This window comes from Stigmatopora nigra, chromosome 6 (genome assembly GCF_051989575.1).
Source record: "Stigmatopora nigra isolate UIUO_SnigA chromosome 6, RoL_Snig_1.1, whole genome shotgun sequence".
In the NCBI taxonomy this organism is placed as follows: Eukaryota; Metazoa; Chordata; class Actinopteri; order Syngnathiformes; family Syngnathidae; genus Stigmatopora; species Stigmatopora nigra.
In genome coordinates, this window is record NC_135513.1 from 14,483,366 (window position 1) to 14,496,677 (window position 13,312).

Below are 13,312 nucleotides of genomic sequence, written 5' to 3' on the forward strand. Positions count from 1 at the left end.
TATATCTCGTTAATTTCTTTCTGACAGCAACATGATTGGACGTCAAGAAAATATTTAAAAACCAATCAACAAGCAAAAAAAATCTAGCATTGACATGTCTCAACTCCACCGACTTGCGCGTCTAGCACCCCGCCGGCCATAGGGGAAGTGGTTTACCTCCCCCTCTCTCTCTCTGGTTTTCTCCCTTCCATTCCCTTCCCTTCCCTTCGCCCCGAGGCAGGAATGGTCGGCGGCTGTCGGGGCTGTTAACCAGCCCTGAGCTGCACCATTGATCTCCGTAATTGTCTCCCACTCTTCAAAGGCAGCCGGGAGTCGGTTTGATCCGAGCTGTTTACTTTCCGAGGCTCCCGTGAACTAGCTTTTTTGAAGAAGAGAGCTATCAAGCACTTCAGGCATGAGCGGGCGTATTATCGTACCATTAGTGTGTGTGTACGTGTACGTGTGTGTGTGTGTGTGTGTGTGTGTGGGTTATATATGTGTGTGTGTGTGTGAGTCCCAGGCTGGGTGGGTAAACTGGCTGGCAGCACCTTGCGGTTACGTAAGGACAGGGAATTGAGACCTGCGTCCTCCTCCCTTTTATCCGTGGCTATAGAACACAACTCCAAAAAATGGCTGCAAAATGAGGGAAATTGTAGCTTTTGGAGAAGCGCTAAGGTTACAATCAGGAGGGGACGGCACTTGGACAAATAGGAGAAAAATTGGAGGAGGACAGTAAAAAAAAAAAAAAGATATATATATATATATATATTTTTATAGATTCTCAAGAGAGAGTCTAATCCAGAGCCAACTACTGGCTTGAAATGGTGGCCAGCCGATCGCAGGATTCATGCATATATATTAGTTTTATTTTATTTTTATTATGTATTTACATTTTTTAATATTTACCATTTTTGTCATACGCAGCTGGGTATGATGACAATTAAGATTTTGTTGAGTCAATGAGGATGACAAAGCCTATGTCCGATTATTATTATTATTATTATTATTATTATTATTATTATTATTATTATTATTATTATTATTATTATTATTATTAGTAGTAGTAGTAGTAGTAGTAGTAGTAGTAGTAGTAGTAGTAGTAGTAGTAGTGGTAGTATGAGTAGTATTAGTATCATCAGTATCAGTAGTATCAGCAGTATGAGTAGTATGAGTAGTAGTAGTAGTAGTAGTAGTGGTAGTATGAGTAGTATTAGTATCATCAGTAGTGTCTGTAGTATCAGTAGTATGAGTAGTATTAGTATGATTAGTATTAGTAGTATTATTAGTGGTATTATTATTATTCGTAGCATTAGTAGTATTAGTAGCATGAGTAGTATTAGTAGTATTAATGACATTAATAGTATTAGTAGTATTTTTTTCACTATCAAGATTTTTTAGGCTCTCGTACACAAAAACATTTTCTTTATTCCTTTATTTACTTAATAGTTTATTTTTTGGTACACCATAAAGTGTCCTAAGCAAAAAAAATAATATTCCCGGTCCACCTTTCGTCTTAATTTTTCTTCTTCTTGTTCTTCTTCTTGTGTTTACACGATCAACAACAACCACTCGATGCCCAGCCATCCGATTGGCCGATTTCACGAGACCTTTGAGACGCCGGGGAGAAAGATCATTGGACTTTACCTTTGAAGAGACCAAATAGAAAGTGGAACTCCCCGTAGTTAGAAGATAGGATAGCAATCCCTCCCTCCCTCCCTCCCTCCCTCCCTCCCTCAAACTGGCCGCTCCATAAACTTTAATGTTAAAAGGCAGCGTGGACAGGCCAGAGCAGGCCAGGCGATAACAATCATGGCGGCCTTTGTTCTGGCACCGCAAACACGACCTGGCAGCCAATCCCGAGACAACGGCCACTCCGTCCAATCTTGGGTTATCGATCGCCGCGCTCTTTTGTTTTGGAAAATAAAGTTGCGCTTTCGCTTTGGACCTTTTGGACTCAGTCAGGAATTAAGATACACACTTTCATCCCTGTTCGTGTAATCGAAAATCGGATTGGTTAAAAAAAACAAATTCATTGGGGTCTGAAATTAAGGTTTTTGGGGGGAGGGGGGGCGTTTAATTACCAACTCATTGGTCTTTTTTGCCCAGAACGGATTTTTCGGACCCTCTATTTAGAAAAAGTTTGTTTTAGAAATGTTTTTCAATCAATCGCACGGACGTTTGGTCGCCCGGACGTTTGGTCGCCCGGACATTTGGTCTCAAAGCTCTCAAAATTATATTCATAAGAGTTTAATATCTAAATATCTACTGTTGAAATCAGCTCTCAAAATTATATTCACCTGGGCGACCAAACGTCCGGGCGACCAATCGTCCCGGCGACCAATCGTCCTGGCGACCAATCCTCCCGACGACCAATCGTCCATGCGACCAATCATCCCGGCGACCAATCGTCCATGCGACCAATCCTCCCGGCGACCAATCGTCCCGGCGACCAATCGTCCGGGCGACCAAACGTCCAATCACGCGCTTTAACCTATTGAAACGATAAAAAAAAACATTTTCTCAAACTGGACGTCGTTTTCAGGTTAGCAAAATTAGAATGTCATTATAAAGCCGCCATTTGTAGTCATTAAAAAATAAATCATTGAATGTAATAGGGATAAGAAAACAAGCATTTTTTTATATAGCTCTCACTTTCCCTTTAACTGACCAATAAAAGTGAACCACTCTTGAATTTTGAGTTCCAACACGACTTTTTATGACAACCGCCATTAATTCCCCACTAATTTCAACACACTCACTCCAACAGAAAGCTAATTAAGACTGTAAAACTTTTCCCAACATCGACATTACCATCCAGTTGTAGTGGAATTTAATATTACCTGGATATTAAAATATTGATTTAGCGCTTAATCTCCGCTCTTTATAAAGCCGTGCATTGATTTTCTTAAAAAAAAAATCCCGTTTCTATTGTTGTTGTTGTTCCTCGCCATCCACTTCCTAATTTATTCGTGTTTTGCTCGTATCCATCCGCCATTTGCAATCAAATGCCAGATAAGAATTATCGCAAAATTATTCCAGCATGAAAAAGGGATAAAGCTACGCTAATTATACGCATGCTACTGCGATTTAACACACGATAATCACACTAAAAGCTAAAAATAAAAAATAGGAAAAGTTTTCTGCTTTACAAAATGTAAATAAAAAATAAATAAATCTACCGCATTTTTTCCATATATAAGGCGCATTGTATTATAAGGCGCACTGTCTGTTTTGGAGAAAATTTAAGACTTAAGTGCGCCTTATAGTGGTGAAAATATGGTAGTTGCTATTGACTTCTAGGTATGAAACATTCACTACTTTACAGTCACCTCTAGAGCCAGCCATTGTTGATGTTTTGGATTTTTTTGGTTAAAATCTTGCAGTGGGGGAGGAGCTATATGATGGAAGATTTTGTAAACTAAGATTGCACCTGCATATTTAACAGTATCGTTTCAGTTCAGGCGTTTGTGTTGTTTTAATATCCCATAGTGGTGGTTTTTGGTTTTCTGTTTTTTCCATATATAAGACGCACTGGATCATAAGGCGGACTGTCTATTTTGGAAAAAATTGAAGACTTTTAAGTGCGCCTTATAGTCGTGAGAATACGTACCCTCGCCCTTAATCGGTATCAACCGGCGCAGGTACACATGCAAACATTTAAATATATTTGCACACCCACTCGCCGGAAGTTAACATTTTGACCCACACTCGATGGCAGCCGATGACCCGATTGGCTGACGAGAGCATGCAAATTTCCCACAATGCACCTGTTTTTCTTAAACCATGACAATCAGGCACTGAAGCACACTTTGATATGCGAATCCCCTACTTAGAATGCCCACACATGCTAAGCGTGATTTTAAACCTACTTAAGAGAGCGCATTTTAATTTGAAAGGGCACTCCACGAAGGGCAGATTTCCGAGGCCGCCTTTGACGCCCACCTGTTGTTGTTGTTGCGTTTTGTATGGTAACGACGACAGCATCGCTATGACAACTTGAGCGCTCTCGCTGTACCGCGAGAGGGTTGAACAATGTGGAATAATTGACTTGAGGGTTTTGGGGGAGATTCTGGGTCACTTTTTGGTGAGGTGGAGATCATTTGCTGGTCATTTGGGAGATTTTTTTGGTCAATTAGTGGCAGTTTAGGGTCATTTTCTATTCATTTTGGCTCACTTGTTGTTTTTTGGGGGAACTTTTGGGCCATTTTCTATTGATTTTAGGTCAGTTTTCTTAAAATTTGGCAGGTATTTTGGCTCACTTGTTGGTTTTGGGGAACTTTTGTGCCATTTTTTATGGATTTTAAGTCACTTGTTGATTTTTGCAGCTATTTTGGATCATTTGTTGGTTTAGGGAACTCTTAGGCCAATTTCTATTGATTTTTGGTACATATTGGTGATTTTTGGGGTATTTTGCCTCACTTGTTGGTTTTGGGGGAATATCTGGGCCATTTTCGATAGAATTTGGGTCAGTTTTATTGATTTTTGCAGCTATTTTGGCTCACTTGTTGGTGTTGGTGCAACTTTTGGGTCATTTTCTATTGGTTCTAGGTCACTTTGTTGCTTTTGAAGGAGTTCAGGGTCACTTCCAGTCTATTTTGGCTCACTGGTTGGTTTTGGTGGAAATTTTGGGCCATTTTCTACTGGTTATAGGTCGCTTTTGTTGGTTTTTGAGCAATCTAGGGTGACTTTCAATATATTTTGGCTCACTTGTTGGTTTTGGAGGACATTTTTGGCCATTTTCTATTGGTTTTAGGTCACTTGTTGATTTTGGAGCAATTCAGGGTGTCTTCCAATATATATTTGGGTCACTCATTGGTTTTGGGAGGACCTCTGGGCCATTTTCTATTGATTTTGGGTTTAAATTTTGTTGATTTTGCAGCTATTTTGGCTTACTTCCTTCCTTCCATGTCTCTCCTGTCCTCAGCCGTCACTCTCTTCCTCTTCTGCAATGTTTTTCTTCCCTCCCACTGTTGCTCGACCCTCCCTCCCTCTCACTCTCTCTCTCTCTCACTCCGTCGCCCCTCGCCCGTCGGCATTCAGTCACGGCGGATGCTCGCCGAGTGGCCGCGTCCAGCCTGTTGCCGGGCGGACTTTTTCCGACCAACCAAAATCCGAACATAGCCTTTTCTCTCTCTCGTCAATACCCCCATAAAAGGGGAACTGGGATTTTTTTGCTGCTTTTCGTGTTTCCGCCACCTCTCCTTTCATCCCGTCTTCCTCTATCTCGGCGGCTGCGTTTGAGCTGGCGCATGTAAGTCTCCGGGTCCATCGGGGGGACATTTGGGGGTTGTTTTGCACCCCCCGTTTTTGCTATTGCGTGGTGGTTTTTATGCATTTTTGTTTGTTAAATATTGAGTGGTTTTGGGAGCTTTGGTTGAGAGATGCAGTGCAGTCGTGAGTGTCAATATTTGCACGTTGCTATGATGCTCGATTTTTAGGGGTCGGGGTTACGATAGTAGCGCAATGGATTTCAAATTAAAGCTGGGTTTTTCAAAGTGGAATTTTTGATGGGGAAAAGTTGCAAATTGCAGGTTAATGCAGGTTTAAATTAAGATTTGTTAAAAAGTCCATGTATGGTGCAGGTTTTCAAGTGGCGGGTCGAGGGCCGGACTTGGGCCGATAAATCATTTTTTGCGGTCCACAAAAATAAATCATGATTTTTAACTTCATATAATGAGAAAAATTCATGCGTATAGTTTAATTTCATTAAACTAGGAAGACAGGCTGTGAATGCATGTGAATGTTTACATTTCACTTTTAATATATATATTTTTTTTTTATTTCGACAGTGAATAGTTGGTTAAACATATATTGTACCCCTATTTTCAGAATAATTCTTTGTCACTCATAACATATTTTGCATATTTTTTTGAAAAATTTCAACAGTGAATAGTTTGTCAAACATTGAATTTAGTACCCCTGTTTTCGGAATGTTTACATGTCACTCATAACATATTTAGTTTTTTTTTTTAATTCAACTGTGAATGAATGCAAACTTTTATGTCACTAATAATACATTTTTAATATTTTTATTTCAACAGTGAATAGTTGGTTAAACATTGAGCATTTAGCTATTTTTAGAGAAAATCCCAAGCAATGCTCATGTAAACAACTTGACAGTATATTTTAGCTAGCATTAGCATGTTCCTGTTAGCATTTACATACAATCCACCCCATTTTTATTCTTAATATTATTTTTAAATGTCCTCATTCCACTATTTTCAACATGTGACTATGCAAATAAGCATGGATTAAAAAAAAAAACAAGACCACAATTTGTGCATTAAAAAAAAAACTGAACAAAAAAGGACACAGAGCCCTCGTTAACATCATTATTTTCATTTCCGCTGCCAGTTCATTTTTAATCGCCGCCGTCCAAACATTTACTCGTTAGACTAAACGCGGATTTTCATTGGCTCTCCCAAGTCGACTCGCCGTGAAGGACGGCGCGCTTTATTAGTCCAGACGCGGCCTGAACAAATTCATAATTCATTAACCCTTTGATTGCCTTAGGCACATTTTTGCTAAAATGTTTACTACATTTACACGACAGCCGGCAATAGCGAAAAAAATCATAAAAAATGCCATAAAATGTTTTAAAGTTAGCACCATGCTGCCCGTAAAAAGGATAAAATAATGTTAGTACCGGCTTGAAAAAAATAATACTGCATTTTAATGGACTTTTTGGGGTTTTAAACTCAAAAAAGTTGTAATTTTTCAAAAAAAAATTCCTAATAAATGTAGGAATGATCTTGAAAAGCTAATTTTGGTATATTTGGATGGAAAATAGTCAACATAAAAGAAGGAAATCGAACTTTTATATATATTATACAGTAATCCCTCAAATATCGCGGTTAATTTTGACCAAAAATGGCCGCAATAATTGAAAAATTGCCCAGTAGGGTCACTACTATTTTAACTATTTTTTTATCAGCCCTTGTAGCAAGAGTGGCTTCCCCATTACAATTTTTAGCATGTATTTTCATATTTTTATCAAGTAAAAAAATTAATAGCAGAAAAAAAATCACCAAAAAAGTGAATTTGCGATAATCGAGGGAACACTGTAACTAAATAAAAACAAATTTTAAGCATAAATCCTTCTGGTATTAGGCAGTTAAAGGGTTAATAATAATCACATGACCCTAATATATTTTTTTTTATACATTTGCATATCTTTGTGCAGGTTGATTGACAGTAATTGTCTACTTCCATTAATGGCAATTTACTCAAGAATATTTTTTTATAACTGATTCTAACCGTCTATTTAACAGAAAAGTGGAAGTATTTAAAGTGAGCTTTTGCATGCTTTGATTTTACAGAAAGTTTGGACACCCCGAATTAAACATTTATGTCGACAGAGCACTAAACAGGAAGCGTGTTTTTGGTGTTTTACAGCCCCTTTATCTTTTTTTTAAATGATATTTTAATATTTCTTAACACATTCCTTTTTACATGACTTTGTAGTACTTTATACTTTTTACTTGAATGATGAGTGATGAGTATATTAATACTTAAGTCCTTTTTTTCCTCTTTATATTTCATATGTACTGTTAACGGATGCACTTTTTTAGTTGTATCCTATCTTGTGCTGACCCCGCCCATCTGGCAAATTTTAACCCTGTTTTAAATTGTGTTGTTTAACTTATTTGGTTTTTAATGCCTTGCTTTACTTTGCTTACCCAACTTGCAATGTGAAATTTGACCAAAAAAGTATGCAAAATTGATTTATTTATGTTTTTTGTTGTTGTTTATTTCCACAGGGCAGCTTTTTGGGAAGTGCCACATTTTCAGTGGGCGATCTGCTTCGAGCCAAAGATGAACGACTGTCCTTGAGTCTCAGGTAGGCACATTTTTTCTTACTTTTTATGGACGGATGGGGTAGGGAATGGCTATTGACACATTTTGGGGGCGTTAGGGGAGGAAAAAATAACATTTTCGACCTATGGTGGGAATAGGGACGCTTTATGGGGGACCATTGCTTGGTTTTTCTGGACCTTGATTTATTTTTTTCAATGAAATACAGAACTGTAGCCCGTTCAATTTTGTGTGGTTTAGAGAACTAACTTTTTTGTAGATGCAGGACATTTTTTACATTGAAAAAATGTCATCAGAAAATATTTTTGATTTAAAATTATGTTGCTTGTATTAAAAATAGTCATTTTCATCAGTTTTATCAGCAGGAATCTCTAAAAAACCTCCAAAATCTTCCAAAATATATTTTTTTGCACTATTAATAATAGTCATTCTCATCAAAGTTTTATCAGCAGGAATATCTAAAAAAAACCTCCAAAATACACCAAAATGTAATTTTTTTGCACTGATTTAGCTTGTTAATGTCACTAAAAAAATTCCAGTGTGAGTAATGCATAAAAAGTGTTTTTAATCAGATTATTTTCTGACTTTTTTCCAAATATGACGTAAATCTCTTAATATTACGCCAAAAAACAGAAATTAAGTCACCAAATTTGATGCTTCTAGTTCATGTTACAGAAAAATAATCAAAAAACAAAACTATTTAACATATTCTATAATCTTTAATTTAATGTTCATCATATTTTCATTTTAACCTTGTCATAGTTCAACTTTAATCTCCTTATATTCATATTATTTCTCCCTGAATAGTACATTGACTTGTTAGTCATGTGACAACCTGTAGAGGGAGTGGTTTCAAGGTGTAAAGGGGGCGTGGCCACATGAGAAGAAACTACAAAACAAACGTTAAATGCTCTTTATTTTATCAAATAATTTTATTACTCTTTCATGTCAGTTTATTTATTCAAATAAGTCTTTTAATCATGACCCTATTTTTCTCCCGCTATATATATTTTTATATATATTTATATATATTATATAAAAAGAATGACATTAAATAAGTGACTTATTTTAATTTATTTAAGGGTTTTTTCTAAAATGATTACGCGCACGAATTAATCTGACAAGATTTAATTAGCTGACAGGCGGATGAGACATTCTTTCATGCCCCAAAAATAATTTCCCCCTTTCCGTGCCGCCACTTTTTATAGCGTGGCTTTTTTTTTTGTGTGAATTTCACCACGGGCTTCTTTTGAAAGAGCAGCCGCCGAAAATTGCGGCGCCCGCCATTAATGGCCTTTCAATCGGCAAAGCGTTGAAAGTTGAAAGGGCAACTGATAAGACAATGCGTCACGTAGCAGGAACGCCGGCGCAATTGAGGAAGCAGATGCCAAAACGCTCTTTTCCTCCAAAAAAAGAAATCAAAAAAGAAATAAGGGAGCACTTTTTTTGCTTTTCATGCGTCAACTGTTAACAAGTCTTTCTCTCGCCCAATCGTATTGTCCGATCATGTGCTTTCGGGAAAACACACCCCCTTAGGCAATTTTCTCTCTTTTGTTACGCTTTTCATTTCCTTTAGGCAAGAGAACCAGATACAATTATATCGCTTGCTCAAACGACTTTATAAAGCGCTCAGGCCCTCATTTGCATATCGCTGGGGATAGTGGGACGGACTCCTTTTAATATTACATACACATATAAATGGGTATGTGTGTGTGTATGTATATATGTGTATATATATGTATATATGTGTATATATGTGTATATATATGTATATATGTGTATATATGTGTATATATGTGTATATATATGTATATATGTGTATATATGTGTATATATATGTATATATGTGTATATATATGTATATATGTGGGTACACATACATATACATATACATACATATATACACACACATATATATACACATACATATATATATATATATATATATATATATATATATATATATATATATATATATATATATATATATATATATATATATATATATATATATATATATATCATGTGTGTGTATATATGTATATGTATGTGTATATATGTGTATATATATGTGTATATATGTGTATATATATGTGTGTGTATATATGTATGTATATGTATGTGTATATATATGGCTATGTATGTGTATGTATGTGTATATATGTATATGTATGTGTATACATGTGTTTATACAGGTTTTATATACATGTATCTATACATGTATATATATATATGTGTATATATACATGTATGTATATATACATGTATATGTACATATATGTATATGCATGTAAATATATGTGTATATGTACATCTGTTTATATATACATGTGTATATATGTATATTTATATATATATATATATATATATTTATATATATATAAATGCACATATATATACATATACATACACACGTGTATGTGTGTTCCTGGGTTCGATCCCGGTTGGTCCTCCCGCGTAGGGTTTGCATTTTCTCCCCCTGGTCTTGCGTGTTTTTTTTCTGTGTATTCCGGTTTCCCCCCACATTGCAACAACATGCTAAGCTCCCGTTTGACTGGCAGACGAGCCATTCTGTCTGTCCAAGCGAAGGAGGAGGAGGAGGGCGAGCGGTGCCCAAAAATTCTAAGTTACTTTGAGGTGATTCGCCCAGCAAAGGCATCGAAGGGCGACTTGATTGAATCCTTTCAGCCCGTCGCAGGCCATGTCATTTGGACCAAAACGTAGCTTCTTCATAAGCTCAGCTTTTACTCACGCCCCAGAATACGTCGTAAGGAAATTGCTTTTGGGACGCCAGAGTTAGAAATGTGGTTGAAATCATCCAAATTAGAATGCACAGGATTTTCGGATCCACTTAAAAAAAATGATAAGCTCTTAAAAAGTCCACCTGTTTGATATTCAACATCATTGATTGGGAGAAAAAACTTTTAATTAAACACACATTTCTTTCTATTGAATACTTTGATTGACATTGTACAAGTAGAATGAGATTTAAAGCTTCATTACAAAGTGCACAAATAACAACAACAAACAAATAAATGAACAGAAGAATAATCAATAAATAGTCCAAATAAATAAATACAAGAAATAGTAATAGTCAACATAATACTACCAATAAATAAAATCAATAGCAATAAATAGTCAACATAATACTACTAATAAATAAATGAAATTAATAGTAATAAATAGTCAACATAATTCTACCAATAAATAAATAAAATAAATAGCAATAAATAGTCAACATAATACTACCAATTAATAAAATAAATACCAATAAATAGTCATCATAATACTACCAATAAATAAATAAAATAAATCCCAATAAATAGTCATCATAATACTACCAATAAATAAATAAAATAAATATAAATAGTCCACATAATACTACCAATAAATAAATAAAATAAATAGTAATAAATAGTCAACATAATACTACTACAAATGAATAAATAACATAATTAGTAATAAATAGTCAACATAATACTACCAATAAATAAATAAAATAAATAGTAATAGTCAAAATAATACTACCAATAAATAAAATAAATTGCAATAAATAGTCAACATAATAATACCGATAATTAAATAAAAGAAATAGTAGTAAGTAGTCAACATAATACTTCATCAGAAATAATATATAATTGCATAACAAATAATTACTACAAAAAAAACTTTCTGACTTTAGCATGAATATATTAAACCTAAATCATTAAAACAGGAAATTATATATAAAATAAACTTTAAAATTGATTAGTTTAAAACCCTCCAGTGAATTACCAATCATCTCAATGGAAGCCGCAGAACAGCATCCATCTTTTTAACGTCTAATTGTTATTCATATATGCTCCAATCACAACTCCCCGAGCCATTTTGGCTCCTCCCCACGGGCCTCACCATAGAATAACACACGGCGAGCGCTGTCGGTAACTCCCCCCGGCACAGGCCAAAACAAACAACCGGCAGAAAAGAGCCTTCAATTATCATCCCGTCGAAAAATGCGACGGTCGCGGCGAACGTACCGCGGGACTCATTTGCCGCGTAAACGTACGCTAACGTCGCTAAGTCGGACCGGAGTCGCGACACGTTTCCCTCCCGTGTGCAAACGCAACATGCATTATTGAGAGATCTTTGCTGCAGTGGCGTCTTTGTCTCCGGCACCCCGTTGTCATCACCACTGGGGTGGTGGGGGGGGGGGGGTAGTTGACATTTTAATGGACACTTGTGATGATTAGATAATGTCATGATATGACAATGTTGTAATTGTTGATAAGTTAGATGGGGAATTGAGTTGGTCTCGCAGTTTTGAGGTCGAGGGTTCGATGCTAAGTGGGTCGTCATAGTGTGCAGTTTGCAGGTTGTCACTGGGGTTGTGTGGGTTTTCACTGGGTAGTCTGGTTTTACTCCCAAATCATAAATAATAATGCATGCTAGGCTAACTAGGCTAATTGTAACATGATAAACAAAGAGGATAAAAACAAGTTGTAGTTTAGTATTAGTCACCATTGGTGGGTTTTCATTGGGTACTCTGTTTTTTCCCAAATCCCCCAAAAACATGCATGCTATGCTAACTATGGTAGTTGCAACAGGATAAACAAAGAGGGAAAAAAACAAGTCGTAGTTGGGTATTATAGATAACTTTATTATGGATTAGGATTATGGATTAGTCACCATGTGTGGGTTTTCACCGGGTACTCTGGTTATCTACCACATCCCAAAAAACTTGCATGCTAGGCTAACTATGCTAGTTGCAACAAGATAAACAAAGAGGGAAAAAAACAAGTTGTAGTTGAGTATTAGTAGCCATGTGTGGGTTTTCAGCGGGTACTCTGGTTATCTACCAGATCCCAAAAAACTTGCATGCTAGGCTAACTATGCTAGTTGCAACAAAGATGAACAAAGAGGGAAAAAAACAAGGTCGTAGTTGAGTTTTAGTCAGCAAACAATGAAGAAAATATGGGACTTATAGGCCGTAAAATACAGTACTTTTTTTCTTCTTCTTCTATTCACTATTGTATACATTGTAAGTGCTCTATTCTCTAAACAAGTGTTACCTTGAACTTCTATTTTCTTTTTATATGCCCGCTGCAACGTCAACACCACGGTCGAGGCCAGGGTTTCAGGAATAATAATAAAAAAAAGATTTCTTAATATTGATCAAGAGAAATAAATTGCAAAAAGTGCTAAATATCATTGGTAAAAGGCATACGGCACTTTTTTTATTATATAGGATATCTCCTGGGCTTGTTTTTATTGAACTAAAACTAGGTTCGTGGGGGGTGCTGGAGCCTACCTATTTGAATCGGTGGCCAGCCAATCACAGGGCACGAGAAAACAAAGGATAAACAATTATAGCTAGGGGTGATTTAGCATATCATTAGCTTAGCATGCATGTCTTTGGAATGTGAGAGGAAACTAGAGTACCCGGAGAATACCCACACAGGCCCGGGGAGAAAATGTAAAATCCTTACTGGTGGATCGACCTAGATTTGAACCCAGGTCCCCCCACCGCGCTAACCACTTA

The 13,312-nt window shown here is 36.3% G+C and overlaps 1 protein-coding gene across 11 annotated transcripts in view; it reads left to right on the forward strand.

Annotated features, from left to right (window-relative positions):
* Positions 1 to 13,312, forward strand: part of inpp4b (inositol polyphosphate-4-phosphatase type II B) — a 97,195-nt gene that overhangs the window by 32,266 nt on the left and 51,617 nt on the right. For 10 of the 11 annotated variants that reach the window (XR_013326603.1, XM_077718462.1, XM_077718468.1 and 7 more), the window contains one exon: positions 7,740 to 7,819. Coding sequence is in view for 9 of the 11 variants with exons in the window: in XM_077718462.1 (XP_077574588.1) it covers positions 7,740 to 7,819 (80 nt within the window). In the remaining 2 variants the exon portion in view is untranslated. Of the gene's footprint in view, positions 1 to 5,014; positions 5,231 to 7,739; positions 7,820 to 13,312 lie in introns of those variants that run through there. The other variant, XM_077718472.1, reaches the window with a different exon arrangement.